The 22,631-nt window shown below is 36.5% G+C and overlaps 1 protein-coding gene across 11 annotated transcripts in view; it reads right to left on the bottom strand.

Annotated features, from left to right (window-relative positions):
* Nucleotides 1-22,631, bottom strand: part of LOC132384020 (gephyrin) — a 647,984-nt gene that overhangs the window by 260,941 nt on the left and 364,412 nt on the right. For 10 of the 11 annotated variants that reach the window (XM_059955300.1, XM_059955317.1, XM_059955322.1 and 7 more), the window contains one exon: nt 6,538-6,630. In XM_059955300.1, coding sequence (XP_059811283.1) covers nt 6,538-6,630 — 93 coding nt within the window. Of the gene's footprint in view, nt 1-6,537; nt 6,631-22,631 lie in introns of those variants that run through there. The other variant, XM_059955384.1, reaches the window with a different exon arrangement.

Raw genomic sequence — 22,631 nt, 5'->3', positions numbered from 1 at the left:
GGGGAGGGGGTAGGGATCTTTTTTCACGCTTTTGCTTTTTATTTTTTTGCTTTTAGTTTATGGGCCGACTTTAAATTACTAATATTGTTGAGGTGTCATGTTCTCCGGCTGCTCCTGAATCAATTTTCCTCCTTCCTGAATTGTGGGTTATGTGTCTTTTTAACCTTTTATGATACACACAATTAATATTGGTATGATGGATAGATCTGTTAACTTTATCTCCTGGAATACTAATGGTTTAAATCATCCGATTAAACGCAAAAAAATATTTAAAGTATTCCATAGACTGAATGCTAATATTATCTTTGCACAGGAGACCCATATCAGGAGGGAGGATAATCAACGTTTTTTTAGGTTCTGGAAGGGTCAACAATTTCATTCGAATTGTACCGCCAAAATTAGGGGTGTGTCTATTTTTATAGATCCCTCAATATCGTTTACACATCATGAAATTATCTCTGACCCACAGGGTAGATTTTTGTTGATAACTGGTTTACTTTTCCATCGGAAAGTTGTTCTAGTTAATATTTATGCTCCAAACTTTGATTGCCCTGAATTTTTTAGATGTTTATTTACCTCTCTTCCTAATCTAAATGAATATATGTTGATAATGGGTGGAGATTTTAATTGTTGTTTGAATCCTTCGATGGATAGATCTAAACCTATTCGCACTCTTCCGAATAGATCAGCCCTACTTATTAATTCATTTTTGGTTGACTCGGGAATTACAGAAATATGGTGGTTTTTGAACCCTAAAGATAAAGAATTTTCTTTTTTTTCACATGTATATCATAGCTACTCTAGAATTGACTATTTTCTTATTGATCATCGGTTATTAATGGATGTTATTGATTGTAAATATGATTCTATTACTATTTCGGATCATGCACCTTTGAAGTTATCTATTAAGATTTCGGACTATTCCAATAACACCAGATCTTGGAGACTTAACGCTACTTTGCTTCAAGACCCAGAATTTATTACTTATATAAAACAGCAAATTGACTTGTTCTTTTCTACAAACTGTACTGAAGAAATCGACAGAGGAATACTTTGGGACTCTTTTAAGGCTTTTATTCGTGGTCAAATTATCTCATATTCTGTTGGTAAAAGAAAACAAAGATATTTAGATATTGCTTTATTGGTGGATAAAATTAAGGAAATTGATAAGATTTATTCCGTGACTCCTACCAAAGAACTTTATAAGAAGAGAGTTGAGCTTCAAATGGAACATAGTTTACTATTATCTTCTTCAATTGAAAATCAATTAATTAGGACCAGGGCTCAATTTTATATTCATAGTGACCATACTGGTAAACTGTTAGCTAATCAATTAAAGGCTATCTCGACTAAGCGACATTATTAAAATTCGCAAATCAGACGGTAATTTAACTACTGATCATAAAGAAATTAATAATACCTTTCAAGATTTTTATAAATCTTTATATCATTCAGAATTTGATGGTGACCAGTCCATGATAGATAATTTTTTTAACAATTTGAATATTCCTAAACTGACTGATGAAGATCATAGTCTGTTAGATGCTCCTATTTCTATAGTGGAAATAGGAGAGGCTATTTCATCAATGAACTCAGGGAAAGCTCCTGGTCCTGATGGTTATATAGTAGAATTTTTAAAAACTTTTTCTTCTTTGCTTTCTCCTTGGTTATGTGAAATTTTTAATGATGCGTTTGCTAAGAAGAGATTACCTCAATCTTTTTATGAAGCTAATATTTCTCTAATTCTTAAAAAAGATAAAGATCCTACTTTATGTACATCTTATCGCCCTATATCATTATTAAATGTAGATTCTAAGATTCTTACAAAAATTTTAGCTATTAGATTAGAAAAAGTATTGTCTCAGATTATTTCAGAAGATCAAACTGGTTTTATGAGGAATCGGTATTCCTTTTTTAATGTTAGAAAATTGATTAATATAATTCATACTTCACCACCCACAATCCCAGAATGTGTTATTTCATTAGATGCTGAAAAAGCTTTTGATAGAGTTGAATGGATATATTTATTTAATACATTGAGAAATTTTAATTTTAGTCCTAATTTTGTATCATGGATTAAATTAATATATCATAAACCTGTTGCTTCTGTTTTTACGAATAACCATAGATCCTCTTTTTTTCAATTATCTCGTGGTACGAGACAAGGTTGTCCCTTAAGTCCTTTATTATTTAATATTGTATTAGAACCTTTAGCTATTGCTATTCGTGAATCTCCTAATATTTTTGGTATTACCCGTAATGAGAAGTTATATAAATTATCTCTTTATGCTGATGATTTGCTGTTATATATTTCTGACCCTGATAGGTCTATTCCTGCTATTTTATCCTTGTTGGTTCAATTTGGTACTTTTTCTGGTTATAAACTAAATTTAGATAAGAGTGAATTATTTCCTTTAAATGCACAAACTTTATTGACTGATAGGATACCATTTAAAGTTGTTACTGATAACTTCACTTATCTAGGTATAAAAATTACCAAGAAATATAAAGATTTATTTAGACTGAATTTTTTACCTATGCTTCATCAAATTCATCAACTTACTACAAGATGGTCTCCCTTGTTTTTATCATTAATTGGTCGGATTAATGCTGTCAAAATGATGATTTTACCGAAATTTTTATATTTATTTCAAGCCCTACCAGTTTTTATTCCTAAATCTTTTTTTGATAACATTGATTCAAAAATTTCTTCATTTGTGTGGCAAAATAAAAACCCTAGGTTAAGTAAAAAGCAATTACAAAAATCAAAAAAAGATGGTGGTTTAGCTTTACCTAATTTTAGATTTTATTATTGGGCAAATAATATTCGTAATTTATTGTATTGGAAATTAGATTTGGATTCACCACTGTGCCCACAGTGGGTAAATTTGGAATGTAATGAGGTAAAGGGATATTCTCTATTCTCTGTTCTTGGTTCTTCTCTTCCTGCGGATTTAGTTAAATTTAATAAACAAATATTTAATCCTGTTATTAAACATACATTACGAATTTGGTTTCAATTTCGTAAGTTTTTTATTTTGAAAAACTTTGTTCTTGATAGCCCTATCTTATTTAATTTCTTTTTCAAACCCTCCTGGACAGATCAAGCTTTTAACATATGGAAAAGGAAAGGTATAAAACGTTTTCGTGATCTCTTTTTTGAAGATACTTTGATGTCATTTGATCAACTTTCTAATAAATTTGAATTACCTAAATCTAATTTTTTCAGATATTTACAAATTAGAAATTTTTTACACAAAGTTTTACCATCTTTTCCTAATTCAACTTTGATGGACACTACAGATTTGACCTTTACCTTAAATCCTTGTCAGAAGGGATTAGTAGCTTTTATTTATAATATGATTATGAAGATACAACCAGAAATATCAGTTAGAATTAAACAAGAATGGGAAAAAGAACTTCAATACAACATATCAACAGATAAATGGGAAAAAATTTTGCAAATGGTTAATTCTTCTTCTATATGTGCTAAACATGCTTTAATACAATTTAAAATTGTACATAGAGCTCATATGTCTAAAGATAAACTTGCTCGATTCTATTCTCATATTAACCCTCTATGTGACAGATGTCATTTAGAAGTGGCCTCATTGACCCATATGTTTTGGTCATGTCCCACTTTACATAATTATTGGAAGGATATATTTACTACTATTTCCTCAATTTGGAATATAGATTTACAACCTCATTTTATTACTGCAATTTTTGGCATACCAAATGAAGATGGTAATCAGTTTTCCCCCTCAATCAGACGAATGATTGCTTTTGTAACATTAATGGCCAGAAGGTCTATACTACAAAATTGGAAAGAAGTAAATCCTCCTACTACATTTCAATGGCTTTCTCAAACTATTTCTTATCTGAGTTTGGAAAAAATTAGAAGCACTATTTTTGATTCATCAATTAAATTTGAAGAAACTTGGAGACCGTTTATTCGACATTTTCATATGAATTAATTTGGCCTTCTCCAGACCTTTCTGCTTATTCATGTTCAGGTATGGAGTTCCGGAGTTCTTTGACACTATCTTATACTTGTAAACTGTTATTATTGCCTATGTTAGTTTAGTTTAGTGTTTTATTTTTTTTTAATATATATTTTTTTTTCTCACATATTTTTAAATATTTTTTTTCTTTTTTAATGGTTATTTTTGTTTTTTTTTCATATAATCATGTGGACTTGATTAAGGTATTTTCTTTTGTTGATGTTTAGTAGGATATTATTATCTTATTATCAATGTGATTTCAAGTCTATTGTATTTATAATTTACTTATTACTATGTTATTTTTTTGTGTATATGTGAAAATCAATAAAAAGATTGAAAAAAAAACAACAACACTAGAGTCAGTTCTATATTCAAACTGCATTTTTATATTAAATCAGACTATTTCACTATTTTACCATCCACCTGAAGGATCAGTGCCCTCTTTCAGTGTTATAAATTGTTAACCACAATTCATTTGTGAACTCAGATTAGTGTTCTCTCAATTTCAAGCTACAGAAATATAAATGCTTGACTGGAGCAGAGGAAATTCAGTATACATTTAAGCAGTGCAACCAAATAATGGTAAAAAGAAAACTGAATTCTGGTTTGGAACTTGAAGTTATAGGACACAGATATTGGGGGGGGGGGGTTGCGGGGAAGGTGGTATGAAATGTGTACGTACTTTAAATCTAGTCTTGATGAGTTGAGGAAAGGCATTTTAACAAAAGACAGATTTTATTAGAAGTGTTCTTCAAAAAACCCGTGGATTGAAAGGTGAAGAATGTAAAAAAAACGTAGAGATACAGTTAATCAAATATGAACAGAAAAAGTAGGAGAATAAATTTGTTAGAAAAATTGCAAAGCTTGAAAGTCATACGAGAACAATAATGTGTGCATGCCTGCGTGTGCGCGCAATTTTAATTAATGGCAAACATTTGCTTGATCTTTGACAGTGGTGGTATGGGAAGTGTGGGGATGAGGAATATCAGGTGAAAAGCAATTAACAAGAAAAAGAGGACTGCAAAGTGGTAAGCTGGTTGTGAGAGAGTTGGTTCTCATTGGCCTACTTCAAATAGCAGCTCATGAAAATTGTGCAGCATAAATAAAGGAGTAGTAAAAACATGCTTTTATTTGCTCAAAAGTAAATCAGAAATTCATGGCTGGGTTAAAATTCTATTAATGATTATTTATTTGTTCATTTTCTTCGGCAAATCTCTTCTATTTTGCTCATCCCTTATTACAACCTTCTTGAACTGATTTAGACCAAGTGATGATGGAGATTTGGCAATATACAATATTTCCAAATCAGAATTGTGTGCAACTAGAAAGGGAACATGCAGGCAGTATGTTTCTGTATATTTATTCTCCTTGCTATTCTTGGTGGTAGAACTTGTGGGTTTGGGAGGTGCTGATGGAGTCACATCGATGAGTGACTGCAGCGAAATTTGCAGATGGCATACATGGCAGTTATAGTAGCATTATGGTAAAAGTAATAAATATTCAGGGAAGTGGATGGGATGCCAGTTAAGAATACTGCATTGCCTTGGATACTGACAAACTTCTTGAGTGTTGCTGGAGCTTCAAATGGCAAGTATTTCATCCTGACCTGTCCTTTGTAGATGGTGGTAAGTGTTTTTTTCTCAGGAAGTCAATCAGACTGCAAGATGCTCAGCTTCTGACATATTTCTTGCAACAGTATTTAACTTGCTGGTTCAGCTGAGTTTTTCATCTATTGTGTGACTCCTGAGGATGTTGATGGTAGGGAACATAGTGAAAATACTAGTTAACATCAAGAATAAATAGGGATGGCAAATGCCTGATAGTGCATCCCAAAGTGGACCCCTACAAAACATTGCTCATCATACTTTTCCATTAATGAAAAGGTTATTTTTTATCTCATTCCTGAAGATTTGCCCTCCTGTGTGATGAACTGCCTCAAAACTCCAGTGATTTGGGTTTGGAGTTTGATTGTGACCTTGGATGCTTTATGTGCAGAGTACATACATTCTCCCAGGGACTTTATGGGTATACACCCAAACCACAAACACATGTTGGTTGGTATGTTAATTGGTTACTGTGAATTACTCCTAGTGTGTGTGATGATGGTGGGATGGGTGGTTGAGAGGGAATTTGTTGAGTACATGAGAAAGAATAGATTAATGAAAATCCTCTGAGAGCTGGCATGGACTCAATGGGCTGAATGGTCTTTATCTATGACAAAGTAAGAGTAATCAAGTTGTTACCTGCATGGCCAGTTTTACCTAAATTTTGTGCACCTGGGCCTTCACTACTGGCCTCCTAATTGCTACCTTGTCAAATACCTCACCATTTTCCTTCATTTACTATTTGCTGCTTTCATAAAGAATTTCACAACCTCCTTCTATGAAATTGGTATTCATGATATGATGACTTTGGATTAATAGGATAAAGAAAATAAAAGGTGTATTAAAAGCATTATTTTATGAATAAGACTCAGAATAATCAATAACTTCAGCAAGTATTATTACTGGCATACTTATTCAGAAATACTCACCTCTGGAGTTACATCTCTTGGGGCAAACCCAGTTCCCCCAGTGGTTAAAATAAGATTCAATTCCTTATCATCACACCATTCTATGAGTGTTTCCTAGAAAATAACATACAATAATATAAGTCAATATAAGGTAGTTTTGATTGGAAGCAAAACAAAATCATGATAAGGTGCGCGCACACACACACACACATTTAGAAGTCCAAGAAAACAAACTTCCTTTGTATCAGCTGATCAAAATGTCAATGGTTAGTTATAGGTTATAACTCCCAGACGTAGGACTATTACTCACAGTCCTAATTTAGGTTATGCCAGAACTTCAAGTTCATGTGGATTGTAAATGTTTCTTCCAACTGTTGTTACTATTATTGAGAATGGATGTGAAGAGATACGAATCAGTCTGGAATTCGAGTTCATATTTAATAAAAAATAATGTTTGCCAAAGTTGTACTAACAATGCATTTAAAAACTATTTTAAAAGTGAGCTTGTGAAGTTGTTATGCAAGTCACACCATATCTTTATGGATTTAGTTAATATGTCACAATTCTTTGATTAAATGCCAGTCATCGCATTTACCTGTTAACTCTTTTTATGTTCAAATCTTTGACTTCAACTTCCTCTAATGTGCATTGTCCAAGTATCACATTTTGCTTTGCTCCCTTATGCAACCTCACAAAGGATATTGATCTCAATGGTAGTATATGAAAAGGAATAATACAGAATATATCTCTATTGCAGTATTGCTTGGCAGGCTGTTAGAAAATCCCATAACTAAAACAGTAAATATTATTGACACCTTATAATAATGGAACAGACAGTTAATCTCTCCCACTTTCTCTGATTATTTTGTTTTGTGGCGAGGAAAATCATAACATCAACAAAGCACATTCCATTACTGCTATGAGGTCAAGAAAAATACTGCTGTTACATGTCAACATTGAACCAATATTCTATAATATTCTATGCATCTATTTGCTATTTGCATTTATTCCTTTATGATTGAGAATCTTGCTCAGTGAAAGAGATAATCATCTAACACATCTCCATAGTATTCTACGTTAGCATATCTTTTATCCACAGCTATTGAGTTTATTTTAGGAAAAGTGAGGATTGAAAGCTTTGTAAGGTACTTTGTGTGCTAGCTTTGCCATCATAAACAAAAAAAAGATCTTTTGAAGTTCTACTAATTTCTTTGAACAGCAAGCAAGCAATCTTAAAGGACCTCATGAACTACAGCTGCTCTTACTTCTTATGTTCTGGTCATAAATTACAGCTCACCTCAGCAGATAAAGACATTTGAGATATTTTTGGCCATGTAATATATTAGTCTAAGAAAGGCTTTCAAAAGAGAAAACAATTCTTCTTTTTCCTCATGCTCATTTCTCCCCTTAATTTATATTCAACATTTATCAATGTCTGTGTTATTCCATTGAAACAGTTCCTTTTAATATGGGCAAATTATCTAACTTCACATCAGGAAAACTAACTATCCCCTGCCAAACATGACACATGTTCACACAGTATTCAAAGGTTGAAGCCAGAGTTACCTGCTCATCAAGATAACAGCATCATGGGGCATGCCCCCCCCCATTAATCAGAGATATTCTTCTAGATGTCAATTCAACAAACAGAGATTACTACCAAAAACAGATTTTATCACTGCTGTCAATGTCTCTCTAACCCATTACATTTGACCTAGATTTAGGAAAATGCCAATCAAATTGATCGTTGTGTGATTAAGTCAAATATGAAGTGCAAATTTTATTAAATTATATTATATAGTTATATTTGTTGAAAAGTATTTTCCCATGAGCAATCAAAAATGAGTAAAATTCAAAATAACTGATTTTCCATTCCAAAACATGATTTAAATTTATTAATGAAATGAAAATCTTTTAACATTATCCGAGAATGAAGATATTGCATGTCATAGTGCATATTGCTATAGTTAAAAGAACATTTATCATCTTACTTTTATTTTATTGTGTGAAATGCTGTTACTATCTTACTGTGAAAATTACAACTTTTTGCACATATTTCATCAATAATTCATTAACAATAAAATATGAAAACTAATTTTTGTTTTGGCATCACCAGAAAATGCCATAAATATTAAAATGCCTTTGGCAAAAAAACAATGATTTTGACATTCTTAAGCTCAAAATTAGGAGTGAGGATAATGATAGTATGTGATAATACAGAACATTTTAAATACTGTATTAATAAACAGAGCTGTAATTTGTCGGAGGACGGGTACTTAATTATTGGCTTCCAATATGCTCAGTTATCTTGCTTATCATAAGGAACCTGAATACAAATAAAAAATCTGTGGCCTTCAAATGAACTTTAGAAGGCTCTGCTGTAAATAAAATGTGCTTCCTTAAATCACTGATCTATTTAGGTTGTGATCCATTTATTTGGGACACACACACACACACATACACAGAGTAAGCAAGCTTTTAATTCTGGAGATCAAGATTGTTACTTTTTTAAAAGAAATATATTAAAAAATAAATTTCTAATCCATCCTTTCTGTGGTTAGTTGTTAATATAAGGAAGTGATCTACCTTATCAGTATCAAAGAAAGATCATCCAGCATTTCAACTCAATTTTATTAATGTTTATGTCAAATGTTCATTTGGTGCTGCAATGTTGTGTCAAAATAATAATGTGCAACAAAGCACAGAAATTTTGCAGATGGAGTTGCTACTGTTGGGCTGTACAGTGTTTCATGAGTTTAATGTATAGATAGATCGATCACTGTATAAGTAAGTGTATGGGTAAAGTGAGTGGGTATGAAAATGGATATGGTAAAGAAATGGTTAACAATTAGAAATTTGTGGGCCTGTTATGTATGTTGGGCAGATTGACCCTTTATACTAAATAAGGGGAGGACAATATATAACCCTGGTATACTGGATAACATGCAAGAGAACAAGCTAAAAGTGCTGATTTGCATAAAAGCAATCAATTACCTTGTCTCTAAAAATATTTTTTTACATTGTTTGATTGTAAGCTTAATAGGATGCATTGTCCCTGGGGAAGCAGAGGCCAATTGTTGAAGGTCATATCGACCTTGATACTTGCAGGTGTGGAGGATGTATGTTGGCCTAATACATGACTGGGACTTGGATTGGCTAAATTGGGGTCACTGTGTCAGATTAGATGCCTAGCCCCTTCCAGCTGGACTGGGAGGTGGCAATAGTGCTATACAGATGAGCAAGTTCCTTCTTGGGCAGACCACTCGCCTGGGTCCCACCTTCAGGCTGAGCAGCTGAACTGGCGCCAAGAACCTCCATCCTAGCCAGTCCACGGTCGATTGCCTGCTTCAGGGACCACGCAGATGTCGCTAAGTATATTTGGTGGTGTAGACTACTAGGGGTTGCTTAAGTTAGCCCTACCTATTAGTGGTGTAGGTAGTGTACAATATAAAACATTTCTTGCAACTCTCTATTTTCTACTCTGTATTAACAATAAAGTGGGTTTTGAAGGAACTACCGAGTTTGGGTCCACTTGTTCAGGTGAAACCAAATAGTTGCAGCATCCACCCGTTAAGATGATTCTATTTAGATCTTAGATTTGCGGATCAATCACTAGGATTCAGAAGAATTAAGGGTGACCACATTGAAACCTATTGAATAGTGAAAGGCCTTGTTAGAGTGGATGTGGAGAGGACATTTCCTCCAATGGGAGAGTCTAAGACCAGAGGACACAGCCTCAGAACAGACGGAGTCCTTTTAGAATGGAGTGGAGGAGAAATTTCTTTAGCCAGAAAGTGGTGATTCTGTGGAATTCTTTGCCACAGGCAGCTGTGGAGGCTAAGTCTTTATATGTATTTAAGGCAGAGTTTGATAAGATCCTTGATTGGTCAGGGCATGAAGAGATACGGGGAAAAGGCAGGAAAATGGGGCTGAGAGGAAAATTGGATCAGCCATGTTGAAATGGCAGCGCAGACCCAATAGGCCAAATGGTCTAATTCCGCTCCTATATCCTATAGTCTTATGTTTAATTCAAGCGGCAGAAAGCTGAAGCTCAGCCAGCTCCATAATTGGCACTAACCTCCACAGTAATTAGGACATTTTGAAAAGGTGATGCCTCAAACAGGTGGCATCCAACATTAAGGACCCCCATCAATCTTCTCATTGATAATGTCAAAAAGGAGGTACAGGACCCTGAAGACACACATTCAATATTTCAGGAACAGCTTCTTTCCATTCCACTATCAGATTTCTAAATTGATAGTGAACCCCTGTACATTACTTTACTCTTTTTTAAAACTTGATTCTATCAGTCTGCTGTAAATCTTGAATTGTAAATAATTCTTATTTTACAATTTATAGGTGCCTAGTTTTAAAAAAAACATTTCCCTCCTAAATTCACCTTCTACCAAGTCCTACAAGTTGCAAATCAATTCCTAATCTGCTATTTTTTTAAAAAAACTATTATCTCCACTATTTATATACATTCACAGGATAGTTTGGGGTTTAGAACACAACACTGTAACTGGCTTTTCCTTTAAATTAACTTGACTAACCATATTTTACAGAATCCGAAGGATAAAACATTCAGAAACTATTAAGGGTTGCTTGAAAGGTTCATGCAGAATAAGCAATATTGATCATGATTGTGAAAATACCATATGACTTAACAGTCAGCAGTACTTTTTCATGAACAATACCATCATGTTACCAAGGTCAATCATCTTGTACATTCTATTTAGGATCCAACAAAATGTTTTCAATATCTGATAAAACTAACATTATCTGCAAATACAGAGGTATAAATTTCAATAACGTGGTTTTCTTCATGAGAAAATCAGTAAGCACTTTACCGTTTTGCAATATATATAATAAAAATTACAAGATAGCAAAGAATTCTAAAAACATTCAAGATTGATAATTTTAGAGGAGAGATTAACTAGATGACATTACAAGCACAGTGATATTTATAACCAGATTTTCTTTTGGTGAAAAAGATGTAGTAATATAAGTTATTTTTCCAAATCTGTTTCAAAACTACAAGATTTGAATAAACACTACTGCACATGTTTCTACCCACGTAGCAGTAAGCTTCAAAAATATTGTTGTAGATTACAGCAACTCAAAAATTACTTTTGCTTGACCCCTTGTATGAGAATTTTTAACAGTTTCAACATGGTGAGGGAATGTAATGAAGATGGCCCCCTAATACCAACTGCTCTGAGTACAGTTCAGGTTCCAGCAAGAAAGAAGAACAAGGATGGCAAGATGCAGAAACTTTGAATGTAGAGAGTCATAGTGAATTTAGTCAAGAAAAAAGTATATGTAAGGCTTAGGAAGCCAAAATCAAATGAAGCTGGAAAAGAACTCACAAAGAAAATTAGGAGAGTCAGAATGGGCAATGAAAATTCCTTGGCAAGCAGGATAAAAGTGAATCCAAAGGCATTCTATACATACATTAATAGCAAGAAGATAACTAATTTAAGAGAGCAGGATCACTCAAGGCTAAAGGAGGGAACATGAGCTTGGAAGCAGAAGACATGGTACATGTTCTAAATGCGTACTCAGCATCAATACTTGACAGACAGACAGACATAATTTATTGATCCCGAGGGAAATTGGGTTTCATTACAGCCGCACCAAGAATAGTGAAGAAATATAACAATATAAAACCATAAATAATTAAATAATAATAAGTTAATCATGCTAAGTGGAAATAAGTCTAGGACCAGCCTATTGGCTCAGGGTGTCTGACACTCCGAGGGGGAAGTTGTAAAGTTTGATGGCCACAGGTAGGAATGACTTCCTATGCCGCTCAGTGTTACATCTTGGTGGAATGAGTCTCTGGCTGAATGTACTCCTGTGTCTAACCAGTACATTATCGAGTGGATGGGAGTCATTGTCCAAGATGGCATGCAACTTGAACAGCATCCTCTTTTCAGACACCACTGTCAGAGAGTCCAGTTCCACTCCCACAACATCACTGGCCTTACGAATGAGTTTGTTGATTCTGTTGGTGTCTGCTACCCTCAGCCTGCTGCCCCAGCACACAACAGTAAACATGATAGCACTGGCCACCACAGACTTGTAGAACATCCTCAGCATCGTCCGGCAGATGTTAAAGGACAAGAATGTTGAGGCCAGGGAAGTTAATGTGGAACCGCTAGTAGAACCATAGAAAATAGGTGCAGGAGTAGGCCATTCGGCCCTTCGAGCCTGCACCGCCATTCAGTATGATCATGGCTGATCATCCAACTCAGAACCCTGTACCTGCTTTCTCTCCATACCCCCTCATCCCTTTAGCCACAAGGGCCATTTCTAACTTCCTCTTAAATATAGCCAATGAACTGGCCTCAACTGTTTCCTATGGCAGAGAATTCCACAGATTCACCACTCTCTGTGTGAAGAAGTTTTTTCTCATCTTGGTCCTAAAAGGCTTCCCCTTTATCCTTAAACTGTGACCCCTCGTTCTGGACTTCCCCAACATCAGAAACAATCTTCCTGCATCTAGCCTGTCCAATTCCTTTAGAATTTCATATGTTTCAAGAGGATCCCCCCTCAATCTTCTGTACGTGAGGACATTTTGAGATAGAGATGAAAGTAGTAATGAGTCTCATAGAAAATTAAGGTGGATAAGTCATTGGGGTTGATAGGATATCCCCGTTTATTGAGAGAAGCAAGAGATGAGATTGTTGGAGCCCTGGGCAAAAACTCTGCGTACTCTCTTGCCACAGGTAATGTCCTGAAGGCCTGGTGAGTAGCTAATGTTGTTCCATTATTGACAGGACACAAACAGGGATAATCCTGGAAATAATCCTCACATCAGTGGTAGAGAAACTACTGGAGAAGATCCTTAGGAATAGGATTTATGAGTATTTGGAAAACCATTGCCTAATTAGTGACATTAGTATCGTCACATCTTGATTGAGATTTCTGAGGAGGTGGCAAAGACGACTGAAGAAAGTAACGTCGTGGATGTTGAACATGCGGACTTCAGTAAAGCACTTGACAAGGCCCCTCATGGGAGGCTTATCCAGAATATTAAGAGGCATGGAAACACGATGAGCTGGCCAGACAGAAGAGGCTTGCCCACAGAAGATGAAGGATAGTGTTCGATTGGATTTATTCTGACTGACGGCCTGTGACTTGTAGTGTTCCACAAAACCAAGAAAAGGAAAGCCTTTTGTGTTATGGCAGAATGACATCAGTAGCAAGCCAAAAGAGAAGTTTATTCTAGAGATAAGGGAAAAGTCCAGCACAGGATGAGAGAGCTAAAGAATTCTTGGTGGACTGAGAAAGCACAGGAATACAGAGACTTGCAAAATTCTGGTGACATAAGAGGCTTCTTCAGTGCCATCAAAGCAGTCGATGGTACAAGTTACTGCGGATTAAACCTCCTACCCTCAAAGGATGGGAAGAACTTTTTAAAGACCATAAGACATAGGAGCAGAATTAGGTCATTCAGCCCTTTAAGTCTGCTCCATCACTCCACCATGACTAAGCTACTCTCCCATCTACTTCCAATTTCTGACTTTTTCCCCATACCCCTTGATACCCTGACTAATTAGGTACCTATAAATCTCCTCCTTAAACACCCTCAATAATCGGGCCTCCAAAGCTGTATGTGGCAACAAACTCCATAAGTCCACGACCCCCTGGCTAAAAAAATTTCTCCTCATCTGTTTTAAATGTGTAGCCTCTAATTTTAAGACAGTGGCCTCTTGTCCTGGACTCACCCACCAAGGGAAACAGCCTTTCCATATCTACTCTGTCCAACCCTTTCAACATTCGAAATGTTTCTATGAGATCCCCTCTCATTCTTCTATACTCTAATAAATACAGTCCAAGAGCCAACAAAAGCTCCTCATATGTTAGCCCCTGCATTCCAGGAATCATCCTCCTATTTATTATCCCTCTCAACCCCATTCTCCCTGAAACCTTTGATGACCTGATTAACCAAGAAGCTATAAACCTCCACAGCAGTCTGTGGCATTGAATTCCACAGATTTACCACTCTCTGCCTAAAAAATATTTTCCACATCCCTGTTCTAATTGAATGTCTCTCTGTTCTGAGGTCGTGCCCTCTGGCCTGAGACTCTCCCACTATCTATAGGAAACATCCTCTCCACATCCACTCTATATAGGTTTCTCAATATTCAATATGTTTCAATGAGATACCCCCTACATTCATCTAAACTCCAGTGAGTACAGGCCAAGAGCTATCAAATGCTCCTCATATGTTAACCCAGTTATTCCTGGGATTATTCTTGTGAACTTCCTCTGGACCCTCTCCAATGTCAGCACATCTTTTCTTAGATCAAGGCCAAAGAACTGCTCACAATACTCCAAGTGCAGTCAGACCAATGCCTATTAAAACCTTAGCATGCATTCTTGCTTTTGTATTCTCTCCTCTCAAAATGAATTGCATTTGCGTTCCTCACCACAGACTCAACCTGCAAGTTAACCTTTACGGAATCCTGATGAGGACTCCCAAGTATACTTGCACCTCTGATTTTTGAACTTTATTTCCTTATTTATAGTTCACAACTTTATTCTTTCTACCAAAGTGCATGACCATGCACTTTTCTGAACTATATTCCATCCTCTGCTTCTATGCCCATTCTCCCAATCTGTCTAAGTGCTTCAACACTACCTGCCCCTTCACCTAGTTTCAAATCATCAAACTTGGCCACAAAGCCATCAATTCCTTCATCCAAATCATTAAATTATAAGTGGTTCCAATAATGACTTCTGCGGAATACCACTAGTCACCAGCAGCCAACCAGAACAGGCCCCCTTTATTCTTTCTCTTTGCCTCCTGCCAGTCAGACATCTATCCATGCTGGTATCTTTCCTGTAATACCACAGACTCCTTTCTTGTTAAGCAGCATTGTGAGTGGCACCTTGCAAGGGCCTTCTGAAAATCCAAATAATCAACATACACAAATTCTCCTTTAACTAGCCTGCCTGTCATTTCCTCAAACGATTCCAACAAATTTGTCAGGCAAGATTTTCCCCTTAAGGATACCATGCTGATTTTGGCCTATTTTGTTATGTGCCTCCAAGTATCTTGAGACCTCATCCTTAATAATAGACTCCAACATCTTTCCAATCACTGAAATGAGGTTAACTAGCTTATAATTTCCTTTCTTCTGCCTCCCTCCCTTCTTAAAGATTAGAGCGACATTTGCAATTTTACAATCTTCTCGAACCATTCCAGAATCTAGTGATTCTGGAAAGATCATTATTAATGCCTTCACAATCTCTTCAGCTACCTCTTTCAGAACATTCGAGTGTAGTCCATCTGGTCCAGGTTTCCTCAAGCAACTCCTCCTTTCGGAGCTTACTTCTGCCACCTGGCACTTCCACATTTCTGGCATTCTGCTAGTGTCTCTACAGTGAAGAGTGACATACTTAATAAGTTCCTCCACTATCCCTTTACCCCAGTGAAATACTTAATAAGTTCCTTAAATACTTAATAAGTTCCTCCACTATCCCTTTACCCCAGTGAAATACTTAATAAGTTCCTCCACTATCCCTTTACCCCAATTACTACTTTGACAGCATAATTTTCCTGCAGTCCAATATCCACTCTTGCCTCTCTTTTAATCTAGACATCTGAAAGAAAATTGTATCCTCTTTTATATTATTGACTAGCTTACCTATTTCATCTTTTCTCTCCTTATGGCTTTTTTAGGTGACTTCTGTTGGTTTGTAAAAAACTTCCCAATCTATCTACTTTCCCACTAATTTTTGCTATATTATATGCCCTCTCTTTTGCTTTTATGTTGTCTTTGACTTCCTTTGTTAGCCACAGTTGTTTCATCCTCTCTTTAGAATACTTTATTTTTCTCTTGGGAACCAGTTCCAACCGGATTTGAAATCCCCGAATACTATCATAACATTGCCCTTATTACATCTCTGATGGGGAACTGTAATTCCCTCAATCGCAGGACTCTGCAGAGAGTGGTGCAGACAGCCCAGCACATCTGTAGATGTGAACTTTCCACTATCCAGGACATTACACAGACAGGTGCATAAAAAGGGCCGGAAAAAGTATTGGTGACACGAGTCACCCCAACCACAAACTGTTCCAGCTGCTACCATCTGGGACAAAGTACCACAGCATAAAAACCAGGACCAACAGGCTCCTGGACAGCTTCTTCTACTAGACCATCAGACTGCTTAATTTCTGCTGATACAACTGTATTTCTATGTTATATTGATTGTCCTGTTGTACATACTATTTATTACAAATGACTATAAATTGGACATTTCGACAGAGATGTAACATAAAGATTTTTACTCCTCATGTATGTGAAGGAATTAAGAAATAAAGTCAATTCAATTCAATATATTATGCAAGCCCTGCCACAGATGTCAAGTGTCCATCAGTGATTCTAGTTTAATCTGAAATTCCCTTTTTGCACTTGCAACGGCCTTCCAGAGATTTCTTATATGACTCTAGGTCACTAGCCCTACATACAACAGATCTAACTTTCAAATTATGAATCTCCTGATTCATCCAAATACATGGATATTTTGGAATGCACACTCATCCATGCATGTACCAATGGAGAATTGGGAATGAGCCATGTCTCTGTGAAATAGAACAGCAGTCCCTCATGTCACTCTGATAAAGCAATCTTGCTCTCTGGTCTTCAATCTCGTTTTCTAATGTCTGTATGTTAGTCCCTCATTTCAGTCTTTCCTTAAGCCCTGCCCTGTAGCCATGTTTTCTGAGACAATGGAGGTCCCCATGGCATTTCCAGCAGCTGTGTTTACCTTCTGGGTGATCTGTCCTGAGCTCTGTCAAGGGATATTAGTACTGCTAATCCATTTAAATGGATGAAATACCTTGCTTACTGCAGTAGTTTTGACTGCAGTTTTCACGTTTAAAAGGTCAATATTAAGTGTGAAACTCTGTTACTATTATCTGCCTGCGAAGTGTCATCTCTCTCCCGTGCCATCTGAGATTTTTGTTCACTAGGCTCTTACATAGGCACATGCATGTGCAGAGAATGGACGGATATGGACTTGTATAGGCAGAAGGGATTAATTTAGTTAGGCATTTAATTACAAGTTTCATTAGTTTAGCACAACATTGTAGGCCAACAAACTTGTTCCTGTACTGTGATGTTCTTCAATTTATCCATCTGTTTAATTCCAAAGTTGAAACTTTAAAATTCAAAGTACTAGATTCAGAAGTGGTGTTTTACAAAAGACGCGAAGCCAGGCATCTCTGCAGCTGGAGAAGGCAACAGCCATGGTTCATTGCGAAGCCGAGTAAATGTTGTGAGATCACAGATGTGAAGCCAGGCATCACTGTAGTTGGCACTGCATTTCAGTGTACAGCTGATAAACATCACAGATCAGCAAACAGAACCAGCCCTCGTCTCGCCTCCGGTCCCAACACCCTGGTCTTTTCAATCTCTCCCAGCAATTAAATCATCCAAACATCAGGCTGTTCCTCACTCTCAGACCATGTTGGGGTCTGGACCCGCTCCCATGATTCAGCCTGTACCCAACCTTTTCAATTCAGCCAGTTGTTTACATTGATCAGAAATCAAGACTTTCCTCCCTCTCGGGGAAGCTACAACTCTGCCTTGATTCTGTTTCGACCCCGATTCTGCTTGCCATAACCAGGCCTTCTCTGAACCTCCACCACCACTCGTCTCTACCTGCCACGACCTGCCTTGCCTGTGCCTGTTCCTCTGCCACCATTTACTCCTGCATCCCTTGGCCACCCTTTAATCCCCTCTCCATTGTCAGCTTTGTTAAGGTTGATTGTTATTAATAAAAATGATTAATAAGGTATATATTAGAGTCCTTTGTTCTGTTTTCTATCCATAAGTAGTCGCTGGGCATCTTAAACCGCCTTTGGAATAATCTATGTGGAAGAAAGACTTAATTTTGGGCTTATTTTCTTAAATTCTGCCAACTATGATTAACTCTCAAAACTTCAATGTTCTTAAAGTATCTAACGTCTACTTGTCTCTGTCCCATTGCCAGAAATATAAAAATGCAATGGCAAGTAACTTACAAAAGTAAATAAATAAAATAATGTGATCCAAGAAGCAAAAGGAGAAAGGTAAAGAGATAAACAAATGACTTTTGTACATTTTGTTTTCGGGGAAAAAGAGCAGGTGGCCAAGTTAATTTTATTCCATTATATAGCTTTGCTGTTTAAAATATCAATTTTCAATGGTTAAAAAACTTTCAATAGTTAAAAATCTCTTAATACATACTGCTGCAGTGGACTCCCTATACGTCCCATTATATTTGACCTCTTATTTAAATTTGACTTTGCTATAGTTAGATTTTTGAGTTTTATAGAAGCTATCCCAACTGGATTCCAAGATGCTTTAGTATCATCATTTGTCTCTTCATTCTGAGTAGTAATTTTCTAAATCTGGAATAGATTTATTCCCAGTTATATGTTCCGAGTTCAAAGTACATTTATTATCCAAGTATGTATACCTTGAAAACAACCTTGAAATTCATCTTCTTACAGGTAGTCACAAAACAAAGAAACCCAAATGAACCGATTAAGAAAAGACCATCAAACACCCACTGTGCAAAGAAAAATTACAAATTGTGCAAATAATAGAAGTAAGCAAAAAGAATTTAGAACTGAAATTTTATTAAAGTGAATCCACAGGCATGAAGCCAGGCATCACTGCAGCCAGAGCCAGTCACAGCCGCAGTTCAGTGTAGAGCCGAGAAAATGTTGTGAGTCCACTGTCAAGATGCCAGGCATCACTCCAGCTGCAGCAGGCCATAGTTTCAGTTCAGCACAGAGCCGAACAGAATCAAGCAGAAATGGCCTACTCCTTGCCTCTGGTCCTGATACCCTGACTTTTTCAATCATCCAAATAGTGTCATTTCTCGCTTTCGGACCGCTCTCGGGCCTGGACCTGCCTTCATGATTCAGCCTTTTCTTGACCTTTCCAATTCAGTCTGGTATTTAAATCAATCAAACCTTGTGTCTTTCATTGCTCTCAGAGAAACCTCGACTCTACCTCACAACCACTTGCCTCTCCATTGTTTGCAGTGATTGATATTAATAGAATAATTAATAGTTTTCTTTTTGTTTTCTGCCAATAAGTAGTCACTGGAATTCACCAGCACCATCCTAAACTATAAATCTTAAACGTAACCACAAGTCTAATGGAAGTATCACGCCTTCTTATTCACACAATATGTTTTGATTACATTTTGTACTTGTGCACTGTTTTTGAATTTTGATCCTATATTCTTACACACTTCTGCAGCTCCATTTCAATTCATGCCCCCTTAATTCCATTTGGGCACAATTAGATTAAATGTAAAAAGTTAACATCAATGGAATTTCACGCTATTCTTTCTACTTGCTCGGTCAGGAGATCTTCAGTTCTCTTCTGAGAGTGAATTCCTATTTTTAACCAAAATTTCTCAATATCTTTTTCCAGTGTTCATAACTGATACTGAGCTTAGTGTTACCATCTGCTGTACTGTAATATTAAACTCCACAACTTGGATCTAATGGGATACCTGATTGAAAGCAATTTGTGCATCTCAAAACAACTGGACAAAGAATAAGGTCAGTCTTGAAAGCAAGCAACTACAGGCAATCATATAAGACTAAATAGAACAGAAAAAATATTGAGAATATATTCCAAACTTAAGTGACAACAGGTGAGACCAATGGATATAGAAAGGTAAAACATATTTCAGGTAACTCTACATCAGGCCCATCGGCTGGTGGCATAATGGCATCAGCGCCGGACTTTGGAGTGAAGGCTCCAGAATTCAAATCCAGCTGGCTCCTTTGCACGCTTTCCATCTGTGCTGGGTTGAGCATTGAGCTATCAACTCGGCCTCATAAAAATAAGAAAGCCTGCTAAAAAAAAACAACAACATCACGACACCCATAAGTTTTTATGTTTTATTGTTTTACAACATTGAATCACAGTAGATTTAACTTAGTTTATTTGACACTGATCAAAAGAAGACTCTTTTTTATCAAAGTGAAAACACATTTCTACAACTTGGTCTAAATGTATTACAATTATTAAAAACAAAATGATTGCATAATTACTCACACACTTCAAGTCAATATTTAGTCAATGCACCTTTGGCAGCAATTACAGCCTTGAGTCTGTGTGGATAGGTCTCTATCAGCTTTGCACATCTGGACTCTGCAATTTTTCCCCACTCTTCTTTACAAAACTGATTAGCTCTGTCAAATTGCATGGGGATTGGGAGTAAAGAGCCGTTTTCAAGTCCAGCCACAAATTCTCGATTGATTTCAGGTCTGGACTCTGACTTGGCCAGTCCAGGACATTAGCTTTGTTGTTTTAAGCCATTCCTGTGTAGCTTTGGCTTTATGCTTTGGGTCATTGTCTTGCTGGGAAACAAATCCTCTTCTAAGTCAGAGTTCTCTTGGCATCATGTTTTCCTCTAGGATTTCTCCATATTTTGCTGCATTCATTTTACCCTCTACCTTCGCAAGACTTCGAGGGCCTGCTGCAGTGAAGCATCCCCACAGCATGATGCAGACACCACCATGCTTTACAGTAGGGATGGCGTGTTTTTGATTATGTGCAGTGTTTGGCTTACACCAAACATAGCATGTAGTCTGATGGTCAAAAAGCTCAATTTCTATTTCATCAGACCATAGAATCTTCTTCCAGTTGTCTTCGGAGTCTCCCACATACATTATGGCAAACTCTAATTTCATCTGAGATTTTTTTTCTCCAACAGTGGCTTTCTCTTTGCTAGTCTCCTATAAAGTTGTGACTGGTAAAACACCTGGGCAACAGTTGTATGCACTGTCTCTCCCATCTCAGCCACTGAAGCTTCTAACTCCTCCCTCTTGGTGGCCTCCCTCATTCGTCCCTTCTTGCATGGCCACACAGTTTTTGAGGACAGGCTGCTCTGGACCGATTACACCTCCACCATATTCTTTCCATTTCAAGAAGATTGAAATAACTGTATGCCAAGGGATACTAAGTAACTTGGAAATTTTCTTGTATCCATCTTCTGACTTGTGTTTTTCAATAATCTTTTTGCAGAACCGTTTGGAAAGTTCTTTTGTCTTCATGGTGTAGTTTCTGCTCAGAAGCTGATCCACCAGCAGTTGGACCTTCCACATTTAGGTGTATTTTTACTAGAATTGATTGAAATACCTAGACTGCACACAGGTGATCTCCATTTAACTAATATTGTGACTTCTAAAACCAATTGGCTGCACCAGTGATGAGTTGGAGTGCCACATTAAAGGGAGTGAATACTTACTCAATCAATTATTTTGTGTTTTATATTTGTAATTAATTTAAATCCCTTTGTAGAGATCTGTTTTCACTTTGACATGAGTATTTTTCTGTTGATCAGAGTCAAAAAATCCAAATTAAATCCACTGTAATTCAATGTTGTAAAACAATAAAACATGAAAACTTCCAAGGGGGGAGGGGTGTGAATACTTTTTATAGGCACTGTACTTATGAGTATTTGGAGAAGCATAATCTGAATGGGGCTAATCAACATGGCTTTGTGAGGGTCAGGTCATGTCTCATGAGCCTGATTGACTTGTTGAGAAATGGACAAAAACAAAATGGACAAAATTTATGAAGGTATAATGTTAAATGTGGGGTATATGGATTTTAGTAGGGCAATTAACAATGTTTCCCATGATAAACTAATTCAGAGTGTCAGGAAATATGGAATCCAAAGGAAATGTATGGATTTGGTACAGGCTTACCCCACAGAAGTAAGAGGGTGCTAGACCATGGAAAAGATTCTGTCTGGGCCAGTGACTAGTGGTATTCTGTGGAGATCTGTTCTTGGACCTCTGAAGTTCATGATTTTTAAAATTGATGTATATGGAAATGGAAAGATGGATTAGTAAGGATGGGTTGGTGCTGTAGATAGTGCAGAAGGTAGTCATAGGTTACAACAGGGCACTATGAAGTGAAGATGGAGTTCAGTCTGGAAAGATATAAAGTGATTCATTTTGGAAGATCAAACCTGAAGGTAGAGTACGAAATTAATGGCAGAATCCTCAGCAATGTGGAGGAATTGCAGAATGTTAGGGTCAATGTCCATAGATTCCTCAAAGTTGACACTTAAGTCAATAG

This window comes from Hypanus sabinus, chromosome 2 (assembly GCF_030144855.1).
Source record: "Hypanus sabinus isolate sHypSab1 chromosome 2, sHypSab1.hap1, whole genome shotgun sequence".
Lineage (NCBI taxonomy): Eukaryota > Metazoa > Chordata > Chondrichthyes > Myliobatiformes > Dasyatidae > Hypanus > Hypanus sabinus.
The sequence above is the reverse complement of the archived record's forward strand: the minus strand, read 5'-3'. Positions and strand labels throughout refer to the sequence as shown.